We start from the raw sequence: 24121 nt of genomic DNA on the forward strand, positions 1-24121 counted from the left end.
ATGGCCTGCAACCCAGCAATGTACCCTGGCTGGGAATCGAACCTGGGACACTTTGGTTCCCAGCCCACCCTCAATCCACTGAGCTATGCCAGCAAGGGCTCAAATATTTTCTTAGAGAAAGTATATTTAATCCCTTGTCTTAGAGACAGGAATTAAAATTAGAGAGAACTAATGTTCCCTTCATTATGCCATTTTGGAAACTAAAATTCAGCAGGTTAAGGAACCTGGCCAAGATAAGGCAGCTATGGGATGACAGAGTCAGCATCAGAAATCCTTCCTTGAACAAATAGTTCAGTATTCTCTCCACTTGTGTGTTTCTCATTATGTCCTCCCAGTTGTTATTAACTTATTAACAGCATCACTTTAAGAATTAAAAGTTTATTACTTAGAATAAAATAATATTGAAATAAAAATTTCTTTCTCCCTGAAGTCAATGTAAACAACTTCTAGATTTTTTTCCTAAAATTTTCCTTCAGTGTCAACTACAACTGCAAAAATATTCAGTAGACTGAAAAATTATTTCTTATCCCAGAGGTTCCTAATATTTTCAGGTGTTTTTACTATGTGGGAGAAAAAATGCCTTCTGGTTCTGCACTAATGTCTGGAAAAGATGTTAGCTAAACACTGTTTTATTCCACAGCTCTGGCTCAGCTGAAAAGTTCTTTTTCTTGGAAATTTAAAATTACTTTTTATTGCTGCCCGAGAATACTTAGCCTTTCTGAAACCTTTGGTGTATCTTTTACTATTTGAAAACCTGGAAGCCTCCTTTTGGCAAAAATATTACCCAAGTGTGTTTTGAGTGAAATTGAGATTTTTCTTTTTTACTTCAAACTTGGCTCTGAGTGTTTGAACAATTGGTGTGCCACACATAAAGACAGAGTTTAGTAAGAGCTGTTGATTTTCTGACTAGATAAGCTTTCTTGTTTTTTCATGACAAATATAATTTTTCTTGCTGGTTTTTATATTTTAGTTGCCTAAATTCATCTAGTAACGGTGTGTTAATTCTTTCCGTTTTACCTGAAATACTGTCCTTTAGTTCAAATTGTTGAATTTTATCAAAGTATATCAAACTATTAAAGTCATTCATCCATCTATTTATTCATTCATTCACTCGTTCATTCTCTAAACAAATATTTGTTGAGATTGTACTCTGTGCCAGGTATTAGAGTTATAGCAAAGTACAAGAGATCAATGGTCCCTGAGCTTATGACACTTGCATTTAAATGAGGAATGGTTGGTTACACAGTAGGTAAATAAATGGGAAAACATAATATTATACCCTGAAAAGGACTGCCAAGAAAATAAAACAAAATAAAGGGTGCCTGATCAGGAGAACAGCTTCAGATAGGGCAAGGAAGGAAGGAAAAGAGGAAGAAAGGAGACAGGAAGAAGAGAAAATACATACTTATATACATGCTTCTAAATAACAAATATATAAAATAAATGTTCTAAAATCTTCTCTAGCCTCACACAGCCCACATATTGTTGCCTTTAATTATTGAGTCTTTCTTGCCTTGCTGACATGAAGCACAATAATGAAACTGGCCAGTTCTACAATTTCCATATAGGAGGGGATATAAGGACATCAGTACTATTGCAAGTGGAGATGAGGGGACTGTCTTGGATCTGAATGACCAGCCTTAGTGGAGGCCGTTTGTGACACACAGGACAGTTCCTAGTGACAGGTACAGCTGTGAGGCATCAGCAGCTGATACTACCATCAGCTAGGGGATGGGTGCATGGGCCCTGGAGAGGGGATCTGGGTAGAGGATGATTGTGGAGTCAGAGGCCATACATAAAGTGTCTTCTATGAAGTGATAGAAGACTTGATCTTCATGCTATAAATAATGACGGCTATTAAAATATTTTAATAGGGAATTGGTGTGATGAAATTTGTATGTTAGATCAAATAGGGAGCCAATTAAGGGTAGACACAAAAGGATAAGACTGAAGATAGTGAGGCCAGTTGGGAGGCTATAACAATGGTGCACAAATAAAAGTAAAAGGAAAGATGAGGCTGGATTACTAAGAAGTAGAATCAATAAGAGTCAAAGATTTACTGGATAAACCAGGTGAATTGTGGAGAGGAACTAAAAATAACTCTCAGAATTATGGCTAAAAGAATTAGGTACAAATGACATAATTATTAAAAATTGAGAATATAGAAAAATAATTTGGTGTTATTTCGTATCATGTTGTATCTACATGATGTCAGGAGAATACTAAAGTTTAAAAATGCCATCTGACAAGTAATCCAGAATGCACTGCATAACCTAAATTCTTTGTTGACTCATAGATCTATCCAAGTAATGTATCATTTCTAATTAATTTATTCATGCCAGGAATATGTATTAAGTATATAATATGTATGGGACACTATTGTAAGTGTTGGCAAAAAGCATATGAAAATTCAAGTTTTACCTGGTAAACTAAGATTACTGAGACAACTGATCTTTCACAGCATCCTTGTGAACACAATGAAGGTAGAAGTTGATTGCAGACAACTCAGGACACTGGTAAAAAGTTGGATTGCTTATTCAATGTGTACTAATTAAGGGATTGCTATTGTCTTTAAGAAAATTTTCACCTAAGCTTTTTTCTTGGCTTAATTTTTTTCAACTACATTATAACTTATTTGGATAAAAAATGAGGAAAATGTACTCATCATAATTTCTCTTTGAAAGGTGAGAGAAATGCAGAAACAGTATCTGTAATAATTTTGACTGGAAAAAGATATAAACTTACATCAATTGAACAAAGATAAACAACAACAACTTGTATTTGGTGGAAAACACACTTGTGAAAGCCCACTATTGGAGTAATGAGACAGTCAAAAAATTAATTTGATCATTAGTCTATTAGTAGAAATATAGTATATGAACTGAGTGTTGAAAATACCAACCTATGAATTAGACCCAGGCAATAGGAGGCACCTTTTTGCCTCTCCTTAAAATATATGTTTTGCCCACAATTTATCACAATGGGAATAGTTTTTAAGAACATAGCCTTGAGAGAACAATATGTTGTTGAGACCATCTTGATGGTATATGTGACTGAACCTAGTTAAGGCCTGTATAAAAATTTTTAAGATTCTGGTGGGTGGGTGTGGAGATCTCGTCTTGTGAGAATTACCAAAGACAAGCCTCAATCCTTGTGTGGGGGCTCTGCCCACAGAGCCTCCCCTCCCCCATATGCCACAGATGAGAATAAGTCTACCAAGACATGATCTGCTTGGGGAGGTAAGGTGGCCAGTCTCTCAAAGGGGAAGGGCCAGGAGCCTGTTCTTCACTGGGCTTTTATTGAGTTCAGTTTGCGTAGGAATATAAGTAAAGCTGATCAATCATTGTCAGGGAGTAATGATCAAACAATGGATAATATTCAAAGAACTATGATGGCTTATTCTGAGTCAGGGTCAGTTAGCTAAAGGGCAATAAAAGTTTGGGGAACAAACTCTTTTCATGTTTCCACCCTTATCAGAAAATTGAGGGCATTCTTAGCAAAGCAGGTTTTACAGGATTTTACATATTCTTTCTTAGGCCTGATTGCCCATGGGGAACCCACCCTTTCCAGCACAGGGCCACACCCACCTCCATCATTGTTTCACACTTAAGTCAGTCGAGGGAAGTAAGGCAGCCAAGAGATTAGGAGACTTCTTACAGACACAATGAGGACTCAGGCTATGTCAAAGTCAAGCGGTGAGGGTCCATCACCCCCTTTTTCTATAGCCCCCCAAGTCCTTCCCTGAGGGCCCCATTATGACCATGCTTGTCTTAGGTCATTCCTCTCTTGAGGAATCCTACCCATCATTGGCTAACCAGACATCTGCTTGGGGCCAAGTAGAGTGAAATAAAAGGAGGCAAAGGTGGTGCCCCTGCCAGGGAGATAAGATTTATCTCCTTAGTGGCTTGTGGTCCCAAGGTCTTTTTACTCAGCCTTAGCTATTGGGGGGGAGGGTGGTTACAGCTTCTGAAACCAGGCAGGGCAGTTCCTAACAAATCCTCTTATTAAATCTTCTAACTACACATCCAGAGTGGCCCGACTCTTTCTTTGGACTCTCCTAGCTCTCCATGTAAAGGTGCCAGTTTACAAAAAAACAATTCCATACACATTAGACCCTTTCTAATTTATGGTTTCAGTTGCACATGTTACTCTTTACAGAAGCATCCATAGCAAACAAAAACCTTCAGGAAATGAGAGTTGGATAAAGAGTTGAACACTTGAAGTTGTAATGCACAAGGAAGAAGTGATAGAAATGAGAATGTTTATCTTGAGAAGTGTGGAATTACTTGGGGAGGATAGTGCAACTGAGGTACACATATATTATAGCTTAAAATATTTTCATTAAAGCTATGGAGCAGATCTGAAACCAAAGTATGAAAATTTCAGAGCTACTCTTAGAAAGAATTGTGTTCTTCTGAATGTTTGTTTTCTTAATGAATCTACCTAATCATTTGGCAGTTGCATTGTATATTGTCAACAAATTTAGTTTCAGATTAGATTTTTTTTAAATTTTATTTTACATATTTTTTATTTACTGATTTTTTTAGAGAGAGAGAGACATCAGTTTGTTGTTCCACTTATTTATGCATTCATTGGTTGATTCTTTGTATGTGCCCTGACTAGGGATCAAACCTGAAACCTGAGCATATAAGGACAATGCTCTAACCAGCAGAGCTACCCAGCCAGGGTGGATTAGATGAACTTAAAATTACCTTGAATCCTGTGATTCTATGATTTTGTGACCTGAGAAGTCAAGGACTACATTCAAGGACTAAGGTGTTTTCAATTCCTTTGAGTTTGGTTTTACACACTGGGGGGGTCTTCCCAGGCCCCCTCCACTGTGCATCCACTCCTCTGCCTTTTCTCCAAAGCTGTCACAAGAACTTCAGGGTCAGTGAGGAACTTAGGGTCTCCCACTCAGCAATTAAGCTCTATATCTGCTTTCACTAGAATATGTCTTCTTGAAGTTTCTGCAAACTAGGAGAAGGGAGATAGTAGGTATTTCCCTTTGGCAGAAAAACAAAAACATAAATAAAAAGTTGGTTAAAAGGAGATATTTTTAAGTTAGTCCTTTTATTTTGAAAGAGTTTCTGTAGATACAAGACATTCTACTGCATTAGTCACAATAAGACTATTTCAACTTACTGGGAATATTATTTCTGAATCACAGCAATATAATGATCTGGAAATGTAAATGCTTTCAGTCACCAGTACATACAATCTTTATGCCATGGTAGTACACTCGTTTAAAAAAAAATTTACCCAAGGATATGATTATTGATTTTTAGTGAGAGAGGAAGGGATAGAAAGAAAAACATCAGTTGCCTTCCCAATGTGCCCGTGTCGGGGATCAAACCTACAACTTTTTGGTGTATGGAGCCCGCCCATAGACCAACCAACTGGGCCACCTGGCCAGAGCCACTCTGGCACACTGTTAATGATAATATTCCTCATTGCACACCACACTGTATGAAAATACTACAAGTTTAAAAAATTATGTAAATTAATGAAAGAAATATTCAAAACATTGGGTCCTAATTTCACAATGATACTTTTTTCCCCTCAGAAAATATGTAAAAGTAATACATGACTCATTTATCAAAAGTCCACTAGTTTTAGTGCAAATTCCTAGTGAGGCTTTGGAATCGATGTTATCATTTTGCTATTCCCATATTCTCTGAGTCACCAACGTTTTTAGACATTGGCAGGAGAGCCTATTCCTACGTCCTCATAGTGTTACATGTGGCTAGGAATGAATATGATATCAGAACTTGAACTGTGAGTTAGTGCACCACCTTTAGATCCAGGCACTGGTGGCCTCAGCCCTCAGCCCTGGGCTTTGCAAGCCTTTTCCAATTATGATGTGCAAATAGGTTTCTCAGGATAATGATAAAATGCACACTGTCATTCAGTAGGTCTAGGGTTTGGACCTGAACACTTGCATTTCTAATAAGTTCCCAGGTCCTGCTGCTGATGCTGGTTATAGATCCTACTTTGAGTATGATGTGTTTAGTGACTCCCTCTGTCTTTCCTCCAGTCATACCCTCTCCCCACAAGATGAGTGGTTCATATAATCCAGGGAACCTACCATGAACTCTGTCTAAACCAGGACTCCTAGATTCCCCCCTTGACCCCTCTCTGCCCTATACACATCTCTCCCCCATCTGTCTACCATATGATAGAACCACCCTGGGCCTGAGTGTTGACAAAGGCCCAGTCATTTGGAGGAAGCTTAACTTGTGTGGGCTGGGATATGCCCCAGGCAGAGTCCCTTTTGGTGCAGATGGAAACCCAGGAAGTGAGAGGAAAGGGGTGGGCTCTGGTCAGAGGACTTTCATTTGCCTTCTTGACCGAGTAGGCAAATGTTGGAGGTGGTCTTTTATATCTGTTGATATAAATGACAGGGAGAAATCTCATCCTGTTATAGCTTATTTCTGATTTTAAAGTCATAGAATCACAGCATGGATGGTTCTATTCATGAGGAACCATTGCATTTAACATGCTTTTCTTAGAGCAAAGGAAAAATGTTTTCCTTTAATCCTTCCTAACAGTTTTCCCAAATGACAAAGAATGTAGCAGATAGTGTGTGGGGTTTCCACAGATTTTAGCTGAAATCTTATTTTAGTTTCCTGTGTGATTTTGAGCAAGTCAGTTACTTTTGAACAATAAGTGATTCTTTGCTCTCAGTTTCTTAATCTTTAAAATGGAGATATGAATGCTTCCCCATTATCTTCTACCTCTTCCCTATTTATCTCCAACATACTTCTATTTGTCCATCCATCAGCTCAAATGCCACCATATTGATTAGATCAGGCACCTGTGGCTAATCTGGAAGTAACTGTATTCATTTTTCATTCCATTTGCAACCCTTTGTTCTTTCCAAGAGCAGGAATCCTGTCTCCTTATTTCCCTTTTGTGTCCTCTCTCCCTGACACAGAGCCTGGTACCTAATAGATGGTAAATCCATGTTTCTAAATGAGTAGACAATTGTGGAGTTATCTTGACAATCAGAGATATAATATACTGACTGACACATAGTAGGTTCTTAATAAATGACACTGATTAGTTTTCAGTGCAACTGATATTGTAATTAGATATTTTATTTTGTTTTCTTGTACTTGATTCATGGAGGAGAATGTGGTGTTTTTGGGACAACCACAATTTGCACTGTCCAAGTCAAGAAAAAATGTGGTGTAATGAACTACTGGCTCGAACAATTAGAATCTTGATACACTTTTTAAAGGCTTAAGAAATGAAAAATCATAGTTTAAAAGAAAAGTAAAAAGTATAAAAGTTTTGTTTGTCAATTTTGCTTGCCCCTCACAACTCATGCTCCAAATAGTGCTTCTTAAAATGCATGTGGTGAATTACTTTTTACCCAAGTGTTCACAGTGACATGCTACATTGTTAGCTTCCCCCTTACCCTCATATTTTGGGGTTTATGTGTCCCTTCAATAACAGCCAGCCCAAATATTCCCCTGTCAAATATTTCTGGGGCCTATGAACAGGATATTTCTTTTTAAATGTCAAAATAAACCATCTGCTTGCACAACTGTTTCTAATTACTTTCCTGCCTAGACTCTCCACTTGAGGGGTTTGGCACAAGCACCCCGCCCAGAGCAGTGCCGCTGCCCAAATCTTCCCAGGCAGCTCATCAAGGCACTTGCAGCTCTGGGTAGAGCCCCGGACCTGAGTGCCTGAGTGTCTGTGGGTCCGTCTGCCCAGCCATCTGCTGGTGGCACCTCGCCCTCCTACAGCTTCCCACTGTGAGCCCCACCTTGCAGAAGTTCTGCTGGCCTCCACAACCCCGGAGCTCAGCATGCGTCCCGCAGGCTTCAGGAACTTCTTGCTGCTGGCGTCATCCCTTTTCTTCGTGGGGCTGTCAGCTGTTCCTCAAAACTTCTCGCCATCTCTGAGGTAAATTTGGTTTGTTATTCTTTAACACCGACCTGCCCTGCTTTGTGTGGCAGGGCTCAAGCTTGCAGGACAGCTGCCCTAAGCCAACAGCAGTTAATAAAGTTGGACCCAGGATAAACTGTTTTCAACCTGTTTCTGTTCCTTTCCTTATATCTATGCTGTGTGTTGCTTCTCTTCTGTCTTTTTTCTTGTACTTCAGAAAAACAAAATCACTGAATAAATAATTTCTTCCTATGCCAAAAAATATCAGAAAGAATTTCTTTTTTCTTTTTTAAATTTATTGATTAGAGAGATAAACATTAATTTGTTGTTTCACTTATTAATGCACTCACTTGACACTGGTTGACACTTGTATATTCCCTGATGGGTCATTGAACCTATGACCTCAGTGTAGAGGCATGATGCTCTAGACAACTGAGTTACCCAGTCAGGGCAGGAGGAATTTCTGCCATAAGTTAAACATACTTCTATCTATGAGCATCTATACATTTTTAGAGCCTATAAAGCTGAATTCTTTTATGGGTCTGTTTATATTTTGTATTAATTCTGTAAGAGACTTTGAGGCGCATTGCAAAGCTAAACTTTTAAAGTTTAGTTTATAAGCACTGCTTAATGTAACTTAAGAAAGCATTATGCTCTATGCTTTCATAACATATATAACTGTTTCTATATATTCACTTCCTCTTTTTCATAAAATAACTGCCCCTGGCCATCAGATAATAATGACACTTTTCAAAAAGGACTGAAAAGTCAGCAAAGTGTCATTCTTTGGAATAATTTGTAGGCAATCTAAGTGTGCATAAAAGGTTCAGGACAAACTTTCAAGGGCAGGGCTGGATCACCTCTGTCCAAATGGAAGATGGTTTTATTTCTAGGTGGGAAGGTCATCACTGAGACACTTTGGGTCATGGCTATTTCTCAGGTGACAGCCAGTGGGTGGTGGGCTAAGACAGCATCTCTAAAAGGATGTTGGCCCTCAGAGAAAGGTAGGGCCTCAGGGATTCTGTGTCTCCATCTGGGAGGAAATATGGGCTCAGAGCACTAGGAGCAGTGTCTGTGCTTGACTGTGGCCCTGCTATGGTTTGTCGCCCCATGCAGAAGTGGGTCAGGTGCCACGTGCAGGCTGTCCCAGGCAGAGTCGGAGCGTCGGTGCCGGGCTCCTGGGCAGCCCCCAGGGGTCGCTCTGTGCCATGGCCGGGGCCTGTGCGACTGTGGGGTCTGCATCTGTCACGTGAAGGAGCCAGGAGTGTTCTTTGGGCCCTTGTGTGAATGCCACGAGTGGGTGTGCGAGACCTACGACGGGAGGACCTGTGCAGGTAAGGGAGGACACTATTCCCTCTCCGTGACACACCAGCTCCTGAGGGAGCAGGGAAACACTTTCTTTTGGGGTTTCCACCATTTCCCCCAGGGAGAGAAGGGTAGGCATAGACATCTGCTCACTGGGCCATCAAGGAAGTTAGAAATTATTGCCATCTGTGAGCGTATTCTTTTGCTAGTCAATTCTGGAATTGTATTATAACACTTTCCTCCACCCTGGGGTTCAAACTTAATCACTTAGTTATAAATTTCACTTGTTTGTATTTTAGTTTCTTATTACAGACTCAACTTCTCAACTTCCTCACAAAAGGAGTTATTTTGCTGCATTCTTCTACCCCAAACATTAATGGTGATCATAATATTTGCAGAACATAAGCCTGTGTTTTATTCTAACTAAGGCGATACAGGGACATATTTTCTTAAATTCTAGGGGGCAGAGTGTGTCTTTGAACTCATATTTGCCCTCTTATATTTAGGGTATAGTTCACAGATACAAGTGCATATCAGGAACTGTGACAAGGAAAAAATAAGTAGGTCCATATTTACTTAGAAGCAATGGCTTTTGCATTATTTTAGCAGCTTGAAATCTTTAGCTTCAGTGAAACTTGGTATTTTGTAAGGGTGGAGCAAAAATAAATTCATTTCCTTGCACATTTTTAAGGAGTGATTTGGGACCAATTTTGGAAAGGGTCAAGGTATTTCTTCATAGAGAACACCCCCCGTCTCTACTAGTTTCACCTAAATATGCCATTTACTTAAGGCCAAGAACCTCAATTAGGTCATTGTAAGTGATACAAGCACTCTGTTAGTGAAAGGATAACACAGCACATTCCAGCCAGGATTTGGCATATTTGTAGGAAAAAAACCACAGCTTATTTACCCACAATGTAGCTAAGAATAAAGAGTCCAACACTAACACACACAGATCAAGAATGAGTTTATCACAAAATGTTTTTTTTCTTGGCACCTGGGTCTAAAAGAGCATAGAGGGAATACTTAATATGCAGACTGTTTGGCAGTGGAAAAAAATAGTCGTATAAGTAATTCAGAGGAGCACAGGTGCTTCTACGTGGTTTGTTTATCCTGTGAAGGCTGTGGCTCAACCCTTTAAAAGTAGTGAATGCCACAATGTGTTATTTTAACTTCATCAGTCCCATAAGCTGCAGTATTATTAAGTGCAGCCCTTTGGGATGAAAGCTAAGTATTGTTTAATATCTCATTCCAAATTCAACTTCTACCTAGCTTCTCTGGATTTTATTTCCTTTGGTAAGGCATCTTCAATATCATGAGTTCTGAATACATTTTTAAAGGACATTTTGTATTGTTCTTTCTTTGGAAAAGAAGAATTAAGATTCAGTCTTCAACCAGTGAAACTAGTTATGGGAGTCATCAGATAAAACTCTCCTATTGAAGAAGTTCTCTGGTTCCTTTCTTTAAAATCATGAAGAGGAAATGCTGCAGTAGACAGTGCTCTTTTTTTTCCTCCCATGGAAAGTGATTTGTTGTTCACCCATAACATCTTAGTCACTGCATTCCTTTCTCTCTGATACAAAATGCTGTACTGAGTCACCTGAAGTTTTGTTTGCATGTGTGTGTGTGTTCCTGTAGAAGGCAAACTGCTCCTCTTCATTTCAAAGCTGAATGAAATAAGTGTGTTCATTTTCCATTCTCATCACTCTGACTGACGCCCTTCAAGACCTATGCTACAGGGCCTGGGGCAGAATCTGTCCCTGAAAATATTGTGACTATGTTTGCCTGATGTTCTGTGTTTGCCTGGACCATAAGGAAATCCTTATACACAGCCCATCATGCTGCCTTGCCAGCTTGCCCACTTGCTTTGTACTTTAAATTTAGCTTTGCAATTTCATTTTCAACAAGTAGTTCCGATATTAGAGTTAGTAATATAGAGACACAGCAGGTTGTCTTTTATGTTTTTATGGGCACTTTGGTCTTCATCTTTAAGATAATTCCTGTAGGTACTTTCTAGAAATAGAGTAGCTTTCAGAGACCTCCCCTACCTCTGTGAATAAACAAAATTCTGCTCAGGTACTATATCATACAGTGGTTAAGATTTTGGCCTTTGGAGGAAATTTTCCAGGATATAAATCAACTGTGTGAACTTATGCAGTAACTTAAACTCCATTTCATTATCTGTAAAATGGGATAATAACAATACTCAAAGAATTATTGTGAGGTTTACCATATGTAAAACACTTAAAAGAGTGTTTTGCACAAAGTCAGTGCTCAATATTATTAATATTATTATAGCAATGCATAAAAGGTGAGCTAGTATGGATAGATAGATGGACAAAAAGATAGATTAGATAGGCAGATACAATAGATGATAGACAGATAAATAGATAGGCAGGTAGATGATAGATACATAGACAGATAAATAGAAGGCCTGGCTTTGTGTATGTTGGGCAATTGACTCAATGAAAGCAATTTAGTTTTCTTAGTGTAGTCCTAGCCTGTCGCTATTGATCCAAAGCTCAAAAGGTCAAGCAAGGATAGCTATTTTGGTCCAGCCTCAGAGCAGCTGTATTAGATACACATGCCCTTTTAAAGTTTAGTCCACTGAAATTCTAATACTGTGAATCACAAGAAACATATTTATTTTAGTTTGAGCTAGTTGAAAGTGATTACATTTACAAGATCAAAAGTGATGTATTTCTTCCAGTGTCCACTTGTTCATGTCTCATGCATCTTCCTTAAGCTTCAATAGCATAAAGCCTGACCCAGTGATTGTTCTTGTGGGTGTTATGTTCTAATGACATATGTCTTAGAGAATAATAAAATGTTCGGTTTCATAAAGACAAATTTTCGGTTAACATTTAAGGCATCCCTGGAAACCACCCTGAACAGTTATGATTTCACTTAAACAAAATATCAGTTTCTTAAAAATCTTTTCTAATCACTTTTGACATACACATATATTTATGTACATAAAGATATATAAGTATATAATATGTAAAATGAATTTATATATAATATATATTACTCTTTTAAGTTATATGTATGTATATTATTTAAAAGAGTTTTAGTTTTAGTAACTGGAAAGAGCTACCTACATTCAATTTAGCAAACCTTGATGAAGTGTTGTATTATCTCTGTTTTTGAAGGGGGTATAAATGTGAGGAGAGTTTCCTATTAAGTAAAGAGGTCAAGAGAACTATCAAATACCTATAATGCAATGCAAAATATAATTTCTATAAATTTCTTTGAAAGTTCCTTTAAGGCAGAAGTTAAATAGTGTGGTATTGTAGTTAAAAGTTCTTGAGAATGTGGTAGCACACACACCTTTAAGTTTGGGGAGGTTTTTAATCTAAAGGGTAGACTGTTGGAATTTTGAGTGAAGAAAAGTTCAAGCAAAGGTTTAGAGGCAGAAAAGTATGTGGGTGTGTTTGGAGAATAGTGAGGGATTATAGGTTTGGCTTGGATGGATCTTAGGGCTGTGGGGAAAGTAGTAGAAGATATATTGAGAGTTACAGATTGACATATCGTGAAGGACTTTGAACCTGGATGTGAAGCTTGTGCTCAGTTAAACATCATGTGGGAGCAACAAAGTGTTTGAACATGGGAAACATGGTTAGTACTCAGGCTCATGAGAATTAATGTGGTGCCCAATGACACAGCAGATTGGGGTAGACAGTTGATGAGGAGGAACTCAGTTTACATGTCACTTAAATTACAGTCCAACATAGAGAGAATAAAGTTAGAATTATGATGAATTTTAAACACTATTAAAACCTGTTCTTTAACACCCTCTCCAGTAAAGTAATGTGTTGAACAGACAGGCTTCAATTGTCTCCTTTCATGTGTTTTCACTGTGGTCCTAACACCTCCTGAAGTTCTGGAGAACATATTCAGGAGCCCCCCATGACTAAGCTCACTCACCCACTTCATACAAACCTCTTGTTTGAGTCCTACTCCCCTAGGTTCATCCATTTTGGATAAATGTATTTTGTCTTACCCCAAGTGACACATAAATTTAAAGGTTTTTCATTCTCAGAAAAGTGCCATACCTGTATATCACTTTCTCTCAACTAATATTGCTTTATTTGGACAGTACTCTGAAGCTCAACTACAGATATCAAAATATGTTGGCCTCGGGCCAGGTCATTTTCACACCTTGATATTCTAGAAGAGCACATTTTAGTAGTATGGTACCTAGATCAAATTATGTCAGTATGACAAATTCAGGAGTTATTTTTTAAAGTAAAATTTCTGTGGAAAGAGAGGGGAACACGAGGGAGAAAAAATATTTGTATTACAAGTTTGAAATTCACAAAGCATATGCTTCCTTCACAGAGTTATCAAAATTCTTCAATGTATTTTGAGGCATGATGCTAAAACTGACATCCCATGTCTCTGTGTATCGTTACCCTGGCAAAATGCTACTCAGCTCTCTGGGCCTAAGACACAGATTGTTAAATAAGACCTGTGACTCATGAATCTCAGGGTTTGGAGGTATGTGGTCAATTCCATAGAAACAGAGATCCCAGATATGATTTTTTTGTCTAAAGAACTCCCTGTCTGAGGAGTTAGGAAGTAAAGCACTTGCCTAAATTCCATCTCCTGCTATTTTATTAGTTCTTTTATTGCTGCTATAACAAATCAAAACAAACCCTGTTGCTTAAACAACACAAACATATTTTCTTATAGTTTTGTATGTTAGATGTTCAATGGGGGTCTCCCAAGGCTAAAGTGTTAGCAAGCTCCATTCTTTTCTGGAGATTCTCAGAGAAAATCCACTTCATGGTCATTCATTGTTGAGAGAACTTAGTTTTATGTGGCTATAGGACTGAGGTTCCTGTTTCCTTGATGGCTGTAAGCTGGGTGTTCTCTTCGGTCTCTTAGATGACTCTCTTGGGTCCTTTGCATGTATACCCTCAGATCTTACAACCAGCAATAGGGTGTCAGATCCATCTCATGATGCCATCGCTCTGAGCTTCTTCCCTTGTCACATCATTTTCCACCACAGTTTGGAGAAGTGTTCCACTTTTAAAGACTTGTGATTAGATATGGCCCTACCAGATAATCCAGTATAATCTTCCCATCTGAGGATCTGTAATCTTAATCACATCGGCAAAGTTTCCTTTGCCATGTAAGGTAATATATTTACAGAAACTGTGAGCAAGGATGTGGACATCTTTGTGGACCTTATTCTTTCTACCATAGCCAACCTTCTGTAAAATACAAGAGGAATGCCATGATGTGTAAATGGTGAGGAAAAGAGGTTCCAACTTTATTTATACCTGGCTGTTCTTATGCTCCATTCAGGATGTAAGTACTGAGTTTTTTCCTCCTTTTCAGAGCTTATTCTCATAATCTAATTTCCCTGGTCTTAATCTCTCCCACATTAATTCTTAGAAGGAACACCAGGTTTCTGGTACAGAATATGAAGAGTGATATATAGTCCAGCAGTTGTCTAGGTTCAATGTGAATTGTGGAGCTAGTTATTATAACACTCACAACTTCCATTTCCTTATCTGTGAAATGGGGACAATAATAGTAGCAAATGAGGATAATAATAATGTTAAAACATGGGAGTTATTACTAAGTCATTTGAGTTATCATGCTTATTTATGATGTCTCTCTCTTTCCCTAGCTTGATACTTGGTCCTAAAATATTTACTCCCCAGAAAGTTATTTTCCTTTTATATTACATCTTCCTCCAGGTTTAAATCTATGCTTCACATTTCCTCCCTTGACTGTCAGTGAGTGTTTGGAGCTGCTTCACCTTGTAAAACATGTCTGTTCCATAGTGTCCAGGCTGGGTAAGCTTTTAGCCCTGGTGACTTCAGGATGAGACTGAGCAACTAACTCTCATGCTCCAACTCACTGCATGGTTAAGTTTCTCTTTCAGGAGCTTGACTTTTGTGTGTCTGTCCCTGCAATCTTAGCCAGGATTTATACCATCATACTTGATTAGATGGAAGGTTCCAAGGCCCTACCCTCAATACTTTATGATTAGTCCTTGAATCTGGAATTTAATTTTTTTCTCTATTGGAAACATTAAGGTTTTTGCAAATTCAAAGGGCTTACACTCACTGCATTTCTGATTCTGACTTTTACCTTTAATGACATATCTGTTTCCAGGCTGTTCCCTTATTTACTCCAAAGTATTATTCTCAATAGGTTGATCCTAGAAACCACTTCTTCAACTTACAAAAGTGGAAAAGTCAGCACAGCACAAAACAAAATAAAAATAACTCACTTTCACAAGGTTTTGAATATTTACTGAACATTTTGCAGACATTGGAGGTGGGTTTGTGTAATCACAGAAATGTAAAAATAAAAGATTTATCTGTGACATTCTAGTTCTTAAAAATCCCAGTTTTTTAACTTTTTTCCCTTCTTAAAGCTAAACGTGGACATGGGGTGAAATCTTGGCCAAAAAGATGTAAGCAGAGGGGCTGTTGGGGTACTAAAAGGGAGCTGACTTGCAGGGAGGCATTTGCTTTGCCTTTCCACCTTTCCCACTTGGAGTACCACCAGCCCTTTGAGTCAAGAGATGAATATGGTGACCAACTCTGAAGATGGCTTAGCCACAATACAGGAATCTGGCTTTTTGGGGACACTCTGGAGTTGCCACAACAGTCCTGGACTGGTTTTACACATAAGAATAATAAATTTTATCTTGTTTGCCCTGACATTTGGGGGTTTTCTGCCACTGGCAGCTAAGTGTAACCCTATATGAAACAATGGTTTTATTTAAAAAGTTCAAATCTATTAAAATGGGGCAAGAGTAGAATACATATAGAGGTTGAGAGCTTGAGCTTATAGGCCAATAGGGCTGGGAAGCACACCAGCTTACCTGCTTCTTGGACTTCAGCAGTCTGTGTGAACCCTGCAAGACTCAGTTTGCTCATCTTGACAATGGGGTACAATGAACACTATGAGGGAGGTTATTGTAAAGTTTAAGTGAGAAATGAAGCACTTAATAAAATAACTGACACATAACCATCACTCTAAATGGTAGCCATTATGACTATTGTTATCAAACCCAGAAACTCTAGGGGTATTATTCTAAGAAAGGGAAGACATCTTTGATCAATGTATTGCTAGCAACTAAGTGACCAGTGATAGGTGTATATTCCGCACTTCTTAATATATTCAACATATACTATTTTTTTTACCTAGCAGTTTTTAGGAGGTTATTATTTCTAGGAAATAGTGGTATAGTATTTAAAAATCTGGTTACCAGAAATTATATTACCAGAGAGAAGATATAAATTATTTACATATTAAAATACTTATATTTTAAATTTGTTTATCTGTATATTAAAATTATTAAAACATAATGCATGTTAGCTACAAAATGTCACACTGTGTGTGTGTGTAAATAAAAATAATAAGGTTGCATTTTAGGCAGAGAGCAGGTTCTATATCAGCACAAAGATTAGACATTTGAAGTTTAAATATTGTCCTGACAAATGAAAAGAAGGCTCCATGTTTGAGTTCATTACATCATCTCTTAATCTAGCACAGCAAACACTACCACAGTAAATGGATATTTACTCCATGGTAGGAAGACAGTTTTGGTTTGGGGCTGGGTATTAAATGAGTTTTATCTGTATTCTTCTATGGGGGCCCTTCAGCCTGATAAGATGCTCAAAGGGATGTATATCAAGAATGTCAGCCCACGGAGGTAACAACACCTTCACACTCCCATTTCACACCCACTTGGAGCCTCTGCTTACTGAATGAAATGACAGAATCTTTCCACTGTTAAAATTATTATTCTACCTCCTTTTATTGTCAAATATGTACATTAAATGCCTAAGCTCATATAATTGAATTCAAGTACATTAAATATGTGTGCATGGGGACTCCTCTTTAGTCTTTGTCTTAATTATCATTTTTGGAGTCAGTCAATATTAAATTTAGGTTGTATAAATATGTGTGTCATAAATACACACATACATACACATATACACAAAGATATGCTTCCCTCTCACTTGCTTTTTTTTTCTTTAAGAATATGCCATAGCTGTCATTCTAGTTTAATAATACACTATTAAAATTTTTCTTTAAAATATATTATGATCATCAGTATAGTTCAATAATATGTGTAATTCAAAATTTTAATAAGCATATAATGTTTATAGAGTGAATATATATTCTGTTAAACTATTTGAGTCTTACTGAATATTCTGGTTGTTTCTGGTTTTTGTTATTGCATGTTTAGTTTTTTTGATATAGAAGACTTTAAACAATATTTTCAAACACCAATTTAACATTGTACATACACATTTCTACACATACATGCACACAGCTATCTAGTATTCTGGCTCTTGCACCTGCACACAGACATTTCCACCAGAGGAAGTTAAGTTCCAAAGTATGAAGGAGGGAGTCTCCAGCCAACAGAACTGTTAATAAACGTGTCTTCAAACATTGCTGATCTCAGCAAATGGAAACTTCATATCAGTTGGAACTGGGAGATCTGAAGCCCTTTTCCTTAGGGAAATTTGGGTGCCAAGGCCTGATGTGGGATTCAAGGTCAAGAGTCAAATCTGAGAAGGGGAAAAGTGTAGTATTACCGGTGCCAAGAGTACTAGGTGGGATCTTCCATGGCATTTTTTAGGTCCTTACACAAGTAAATTCTCAAGCTATTTTCCATTAACTCTTCAATTGATAATGGTAGAGAACCACAAGAAAGTTGCAAATTTCATTTTCTTTGGAAAAGAATGCTTTGTCTTTTCAAGGATCACATTTCCTGGCAAATAACAAACTGTATTTTGTAATAGAACTCGTTCTTTTGTCTGCTCTAAATCATTTTACTTAGGGCTGTGAAGAAGAATGATGGCTTTATAAAGGAAAAAGAAAAATAAGACATTTTATAAGGATGCTCACTGGCTTGACCTTGTATCACCCTAGTCCTAAATTGTAATGTAAGATGATTTTCTATGCTAAGAGCCCTCTCAACCTAATTGTACACAGTCATCAATTCAAACATCAAATTATTCCAAGTGAATAGTTACCCATGCTAGTTTCCTGTTTTTTTTTTTTTTTTTTTTTATTGTATCTGCATACTTCATAGGGAATGGTGGCCCCCAAATTTTTAAAAGTCAATGAGTTTTGGTATTGCTTAGAAACTTGTCTCATAACAAGGCATTAACTAAATTTGTGATTTAGCCAGTTGGAGTGGTAAAGAGCCAACATCAGAAAAATCCAAACATGGTGAATACATTTCCTAATTGGTCACTACTGCTATTTCAAAGCTTTTATTTCCTGCTGTGCAAAATATACAAAACTAGTTATTTTTCTAAACAAAATGATTTGGCCATTTAAATATATTTCTCCCCAAAATGCTAAAGACAAGATATGGACTCTTTTTTGACTTTCTTGGTTAACATCAGTAGTTATATAGACTCTAAGAGCATCTTGACATGCAAAGAATTCATTTGTTTTAGGAAATAAAATATTTTATTTATTAGCTATATGCTGGATAAACTTCTCTCAATTACTGGTTGGATGGATTGAAGCATTAAAATTAATTGTGTTACTAATGCAAAAGAATAATGGGAAAATATTTATATTTGAGCATGCTTTGATGGAAAATATTTTTGTACATAACAGTTCATTCAATTCTTACATTACTTTTAAGAGGTAGTCAAAATTATTCTCTAGCTATCGTACTAAGTGACTCTGAGAAGAAATCATTAGATTGCTTCTCTTCAAGCATATTAAAATTGTTTTGAAACCACATATTTAGGGAAATATTTTCATAAATTTGAAGTCCTGAAATGAGATCATAATTTTAGAAATCCTTTTAGCATTTAAAAATACATATTCTGTTAATTTTTTTCATGGTAAAACGGATTTGGACTCTCACTTCTGTCTAATGTCAGAGAAGTGCACATCAAAGCTAAAAAAGTGAACAGATAAAAAAGTGGACCTTATTCATTTGAGTGATATTCTTAATCATCAAAAGAAGTTCAGGTAACAGAAATCACTGGGACTTATGTTACTTGTCACACCAACAAAGAGCATTTCTATCAGCTGTAACTGAAGTTCTTAGACTGACTGCATTTAGCATCAACTATTATTTAAATAAGAATCCCTTGGAGTCAACAATGGGAGAAACTCTTTCATAACCTTTTGTTTTCCTTGTCTATAAAAGAGGGAAAAAAGGTAGATAAGAGAATAAATAGATAAGAGAATAAATAGATAGATTACACATAAGGTATATGTAATTTTGTGTATTACATATTTGGCTATTATGAATAAACCACATTAGAAATTATCTTTTGTGCTTATGAAATTAATATATTTGTAATATAAAATCTAGAAATTCAAATATATGTGATTTTTAATGTATGTATTGCATTTTTGAAAACAAAGAGATGTGAATTAACAGAAATGCTTGGTGAGGGAAGAAAAGTGTCTATTGAAAACTAAATAACTTTGATTGGATTACCACAAGAGTTTACTCTAAGTTTCAGTTATTAAATTCTGCGAGCATTTATTAAACATCTCCAGAAATGCATCTAGTGGGGGAATAGAACCATCAGAAAAAAAGCAGATGCTGAATCTAGTGGGATTGCAGGTTGAAGAAAAAGGTGGAAAGATTTTCCTTTCCTACACATGAACATGAAAGAGAAAAGTCCTGTTACCTTGCAAGCTCTTCTTTCTTTGAGAATTTTAAGAACTCTCACTTCCATGAGTTATTATTTAATGATTGTTCAGTGTCCACATGGTGTTGTAATACAGGCATTAGTATTCTATAGAGTGGATCTGACATTTGTTTAATTCTCAACTATCTGCACACAGCCTAATAGAATGCAGTAAAATAATATTTGTATACATCTTGAAATTCATCCCGAGTGTGTAGATGTCAAAAATTATAGTCCTTTCTACCTTCTCCATGGACAATTTAACTAGTCAACCCACATGAGTTTGAAGAACAACTAGCGAATGATGTGTATGGAGTGTTTGGGGGCGAATAACAACAGTCTAGGAAAAAATCCTTTGGGATACACTTTAAAATTTTTGTTTAGTTCTAATAAGTGTATCCCATAGTATCCCATAGTGTTACATGAAATTTCTATATGATAATCATAATGCAGTTAACATTTATATAGGATTTGCTGTATGCCTCTTGTGTGGTGCTAACATCTTACAATAAATCTACTGGATAATTCATCTTGCCATTCTAAAGATAAAGGCTTGAGCCTGAGAAAGATTAATGGAATATTTAAGATCACATTATTTTGCATCAAAAGCTGTGCAATCAGTTACTCTTGTATTAACTTACACCATTTAGTGCAGTGCCCAAGAATATTTGAATTTCTCTTCTGCAATTTTGAATTAACATATGCAGTATTAATCCACAATAATTATTTTTTTTTCAAATGTGGAAGTGTGAAAGTCAGATTTGTGAGAATAATTAAAAGAGAAGGACCATGTGGGTTCAAAAATTGACTTTTTGTCATGAACTATGTGATCTTGAGAAGTTAATAAACATTTTGGTGCTTATGTTTCCTCATCTCACAGTGTTTTTGTGAAAACAAGGACTCGGGAAAATCCTTGGAATGCAGCAATTGCTCAGTAGCAGCTATCCTTACTATTTTTTAAAATGTTTTGTTCCACTTATTTATGCATTTATTGTTTGATTCTTGTATGTGCCCTGACCAGGTATCGAACCCATAAACTTGGCATGTCTCGATAATGCTCTAACCAACTAAGCTACCCGGCCAGAGACTACACTTACTATTGTTATAGGTATTATTATTAGGCTATCCTATATCACTCCAATCTATACTTCTCAAAGGCAGGAATGAATTTTATCTAATAGTCTCTTTTAGAACTTTATTGTCATTACTGTAAGAATGCCGCATTACAAACAAGTCTAAAATATTGTGGCTTACAAAAAATTACCAAAACCAAAAGTTATGTCATACTCTTGGGTGTGCAGTTTAGCTACACTTCATCTGGGCAAGGCTGGATTCCAAGCTCCAGGCGAGGCTCCACATTATCCTTGTACTGTTCAGGGTAGGCTCATGTCATGACAGATTACAGGAACACTGGAGGGTGAGAGGAGATACTTGATGTTCCTTAAGACTTTGTATACCTGAACTTTATATTCACATGCCATTAGTCAAAAGGAGCCACATGGACAACCCCAGTATCCATGCTCTGCCTTCTCCTGTGTTCTGCAAGTTGGTGTGGCAGGAAGGAGTTAAGTTTTTTCTTTCTTTCTTTCTTTCTTTCTTTCTTTCTTTCTTTCTTTCTTTCTTTCTTTCTTTCTTTCTTTCTTTCTTTTTGCCAGGTGTCATGTGTTTTTGTTTATAATCTTAAAATTTCTTTTTTAAAAAAATTTTTATTATTGTTGTTCAGTTGCAGTTGTCCCTGTTCCCCCCCCCCCATTACTCTCCCTTGCTCTACCCATCCCCCATCTTCCACTTTCAATTTTCCCCTCCCCACCATTGTCTTTGTCCATGGGTCCTTTATACATGTTCCTTGATCTTTCCCCTTATTTACCCCATTATCCTTCTCCCCTCTCCCCTCTGGTCACTGTCAGTTTGTTCTTTATTTCCATGTCTCTAGTTCTATTTTTCTCAATTGTTTGGAGTTAAGTTGTTGCCAGCAACAATTCTATCAGCTGCAGGATTCAACATAGGCATTCAAATATGGTGGCTCCTCAGGGAAATTAGTTGGTTGATGGGATTGTAAATATCTGACACAGATTTATTTTGGAGATAAATATGTTTTGTTTTTAAGTGTAACTAAATTAATGGTATAGAAAATTATATTGGCATCCGAAGATTTCTATAAGGGGGCAAGAAAATTAAAAAGCAAAAATATACTTAGAGCTAATAATGCAATGAGGGAATTCATCTCAATCATGTGAAAATGAATTCCTTAAATACAGACTAACTGTCCAATAGGTCAAAGGGAAACTGTTCATTTCCATGTACTTAAATATATTCAATATGTCATTTTATGGCATCTTCCGACTGATCTTTGTATAAATGCATGCTCTAAATTCCATAAAACTATGGTTTGGTGAAAATCAAACTATTGACACATGTCACAAGACAGATTCAATGACTTCTGTTTTCATATGCACATTCAGTTAGCCATTTATTTACCTTTTGTTAAATTACACTTTTTAAAATTTTCTCACTTTTTCTACCATAAAAATCTGTTATGTAGCATAATATATTTGGTCCCTTCAATAAGCTATTTTTGAAATTTCTTTTATCATCTGTGATTCTCAAAATAGCAGTGGAATTGTTTAACATATTTGATATTATTTAGATTTCTGTTTTTCAGAGTTTTAAACAATAGAATTTTTAAAAAGATTTTATTTCTTTACTTTAAAGAGTGGAGGAGAGGGAGAAAGAGAGGGGGAGAAACATCAATGTGTGCTTGTCTCTCATGTGCCCCTTGTTGGGTACCTGGCCTGCAACCCAGGCATGTTGCCTGACTGGGAATCGAACTGGTGACCCTTTGGTTTGCAGGCCTGTGCTCAATCCACTGAACCACACCAGCCAGGACTAAACAACAGTAGAATTTAATTTATTTAAGAATAAAGGAGAATGTAAGCAGTTTTAAATTTTGTGAGCTGTCAACACAGCCATCGGTTGGCTAGTCAACCACTGTAAACTTATTGACAACATTGTTATATATTTAATAAACTCAATACAGAATATATTTTCTGTTTCTAATGAAGAACTATAGGTCCTTTAGGGACTAATTTTTCATAACTTCTCATTGATTTTGAAATCTAAAATACTTAGTTCTATTGGAAGTCCATATGAGTATAAATATTTTTGACAAAAATATGTATATAATTATTAGAAAGGTTGTATAAATTAGTTACCATCTTTAAGAGTTGAAACTCTTAAAATGGACTGTTTTCTTATATATGAAAAGCCAAGGATGAATATATACATATAAAATAAGAGATGTACATATCTGTGTTGTATATGTACACATTATATCATTTGTTCAATCACTAGCTATTTTTAAGCAACTGCTCTGGATTAGGTCCTGCATTAGTAGCTACAGGGGTTATAAAGTTAAAATATATGATTATTTTCCTTGGGAAATGTAGTAGTAGGTTTAAATTATAGTATGCTACAGTATAAGGGAAACAAAGTGCCTCACACAGAAAAAGTTTGAGCTATTTTGAAGATGAATAAGATATTAGCTAGTGATATGATAGGAATGGCATCCTAATCAGAGGGTGAAAATAGCAACATTTGAAGGTAAAACACCATGGGGAGTAGTCTTGCTTGTTTAGATAAATGGATTTCTTCTGAAGTGTTATTTGAGAAGATCCTGAAGAGATAAGGGGGTTCAGCTCATAGGGAGTCTTTCAATGTCATAAAATGACTGTGGACAGTCCTTGGCAAGTGATGGTGAGCAGAGAATTTCCTTCCAGACAGACGTTTCAGGGACATTGATCTTAGAATAAGTGAAAAAAGAAAAATCTTTAAATGGAGAGAACAATGAGAAAGCTTGTTAATAACCAAGAGTGAAAACTAATATCCTGAATACTGTTGTTGACCATAGCAAGAAAAGGGAAAGAGTGATGCTAATTACTTTGTTATATGGTGGAAGTGACAGGGGTAGTAGGAACTGGTATTGGGGGTGAGATGTAAACTGTTATGGTCATACTAGTTTTTGAAAAGTCTGAGTCCTGCAACCCCCGCATCTTCACCCCAGAGATGCCTGGGCCTCTTCATGATTTGAAATTAAAGGGTTAATTCCTGCATATGTAGAAAATCCTTGCTCTACTCTGGCGCTAAGCACAAGTACCTTCACATTTCTCTTACTTGAGAGAGTGGAGGAAGATATATTAGGGTCAAAAAGTTGAGAAGCCAATGTTTTTTAGGTCAAAGGGATGAGGGATAGCTGTTTGTTATAC

The 24121-nt window shown here is 36.8% G+C and overlaps 1 protein-coding gene across 1 annotated transcript in view; it reads left to right on the plus strand.

Annotated features, from left to right (window-relative positions):
* Window positions 1-7606: 7606 nt before the first annotated feature.
* The window catches only part of ITGBL1 (integrin subunit beta like 1), a 262437-nt gene continuing 245922 nt past the window's right edge, over window positions 7607-24121 (plus strand). Inside the window, exons 1-2 of the mRNA XM_028526960.2 lie at window positions 7607-7917; window positions 9016-9233. Coding sequence (XP_028382761.1) covers window positions 7820-7917; window positions 9016-9233 — 316 coding nt within the window. The 5' untranslated portion in view covers window positions 7607-7819. The remainder of the gene's footprint in view (window positions 7918-9015; window positions 9234-24121) is intronic.

The sequence above is a fragment of the Phyllostomus discolor genome, chromosome 11, assembly GCF_004126475.2.
Source record: "Phyllostomus discolor isolate MPI-MPIP mPhyDis1 chromosome 11, mPhyDis1.pri.v3, whole genome shotgun sequence".
NCBI classification, from domain to species: Eukaryota; Metazoa; Chordata; class Mammalia; order Chiroptera; family Phyllostomidae; genus Phyllostomus; species Phyllostomus discolor.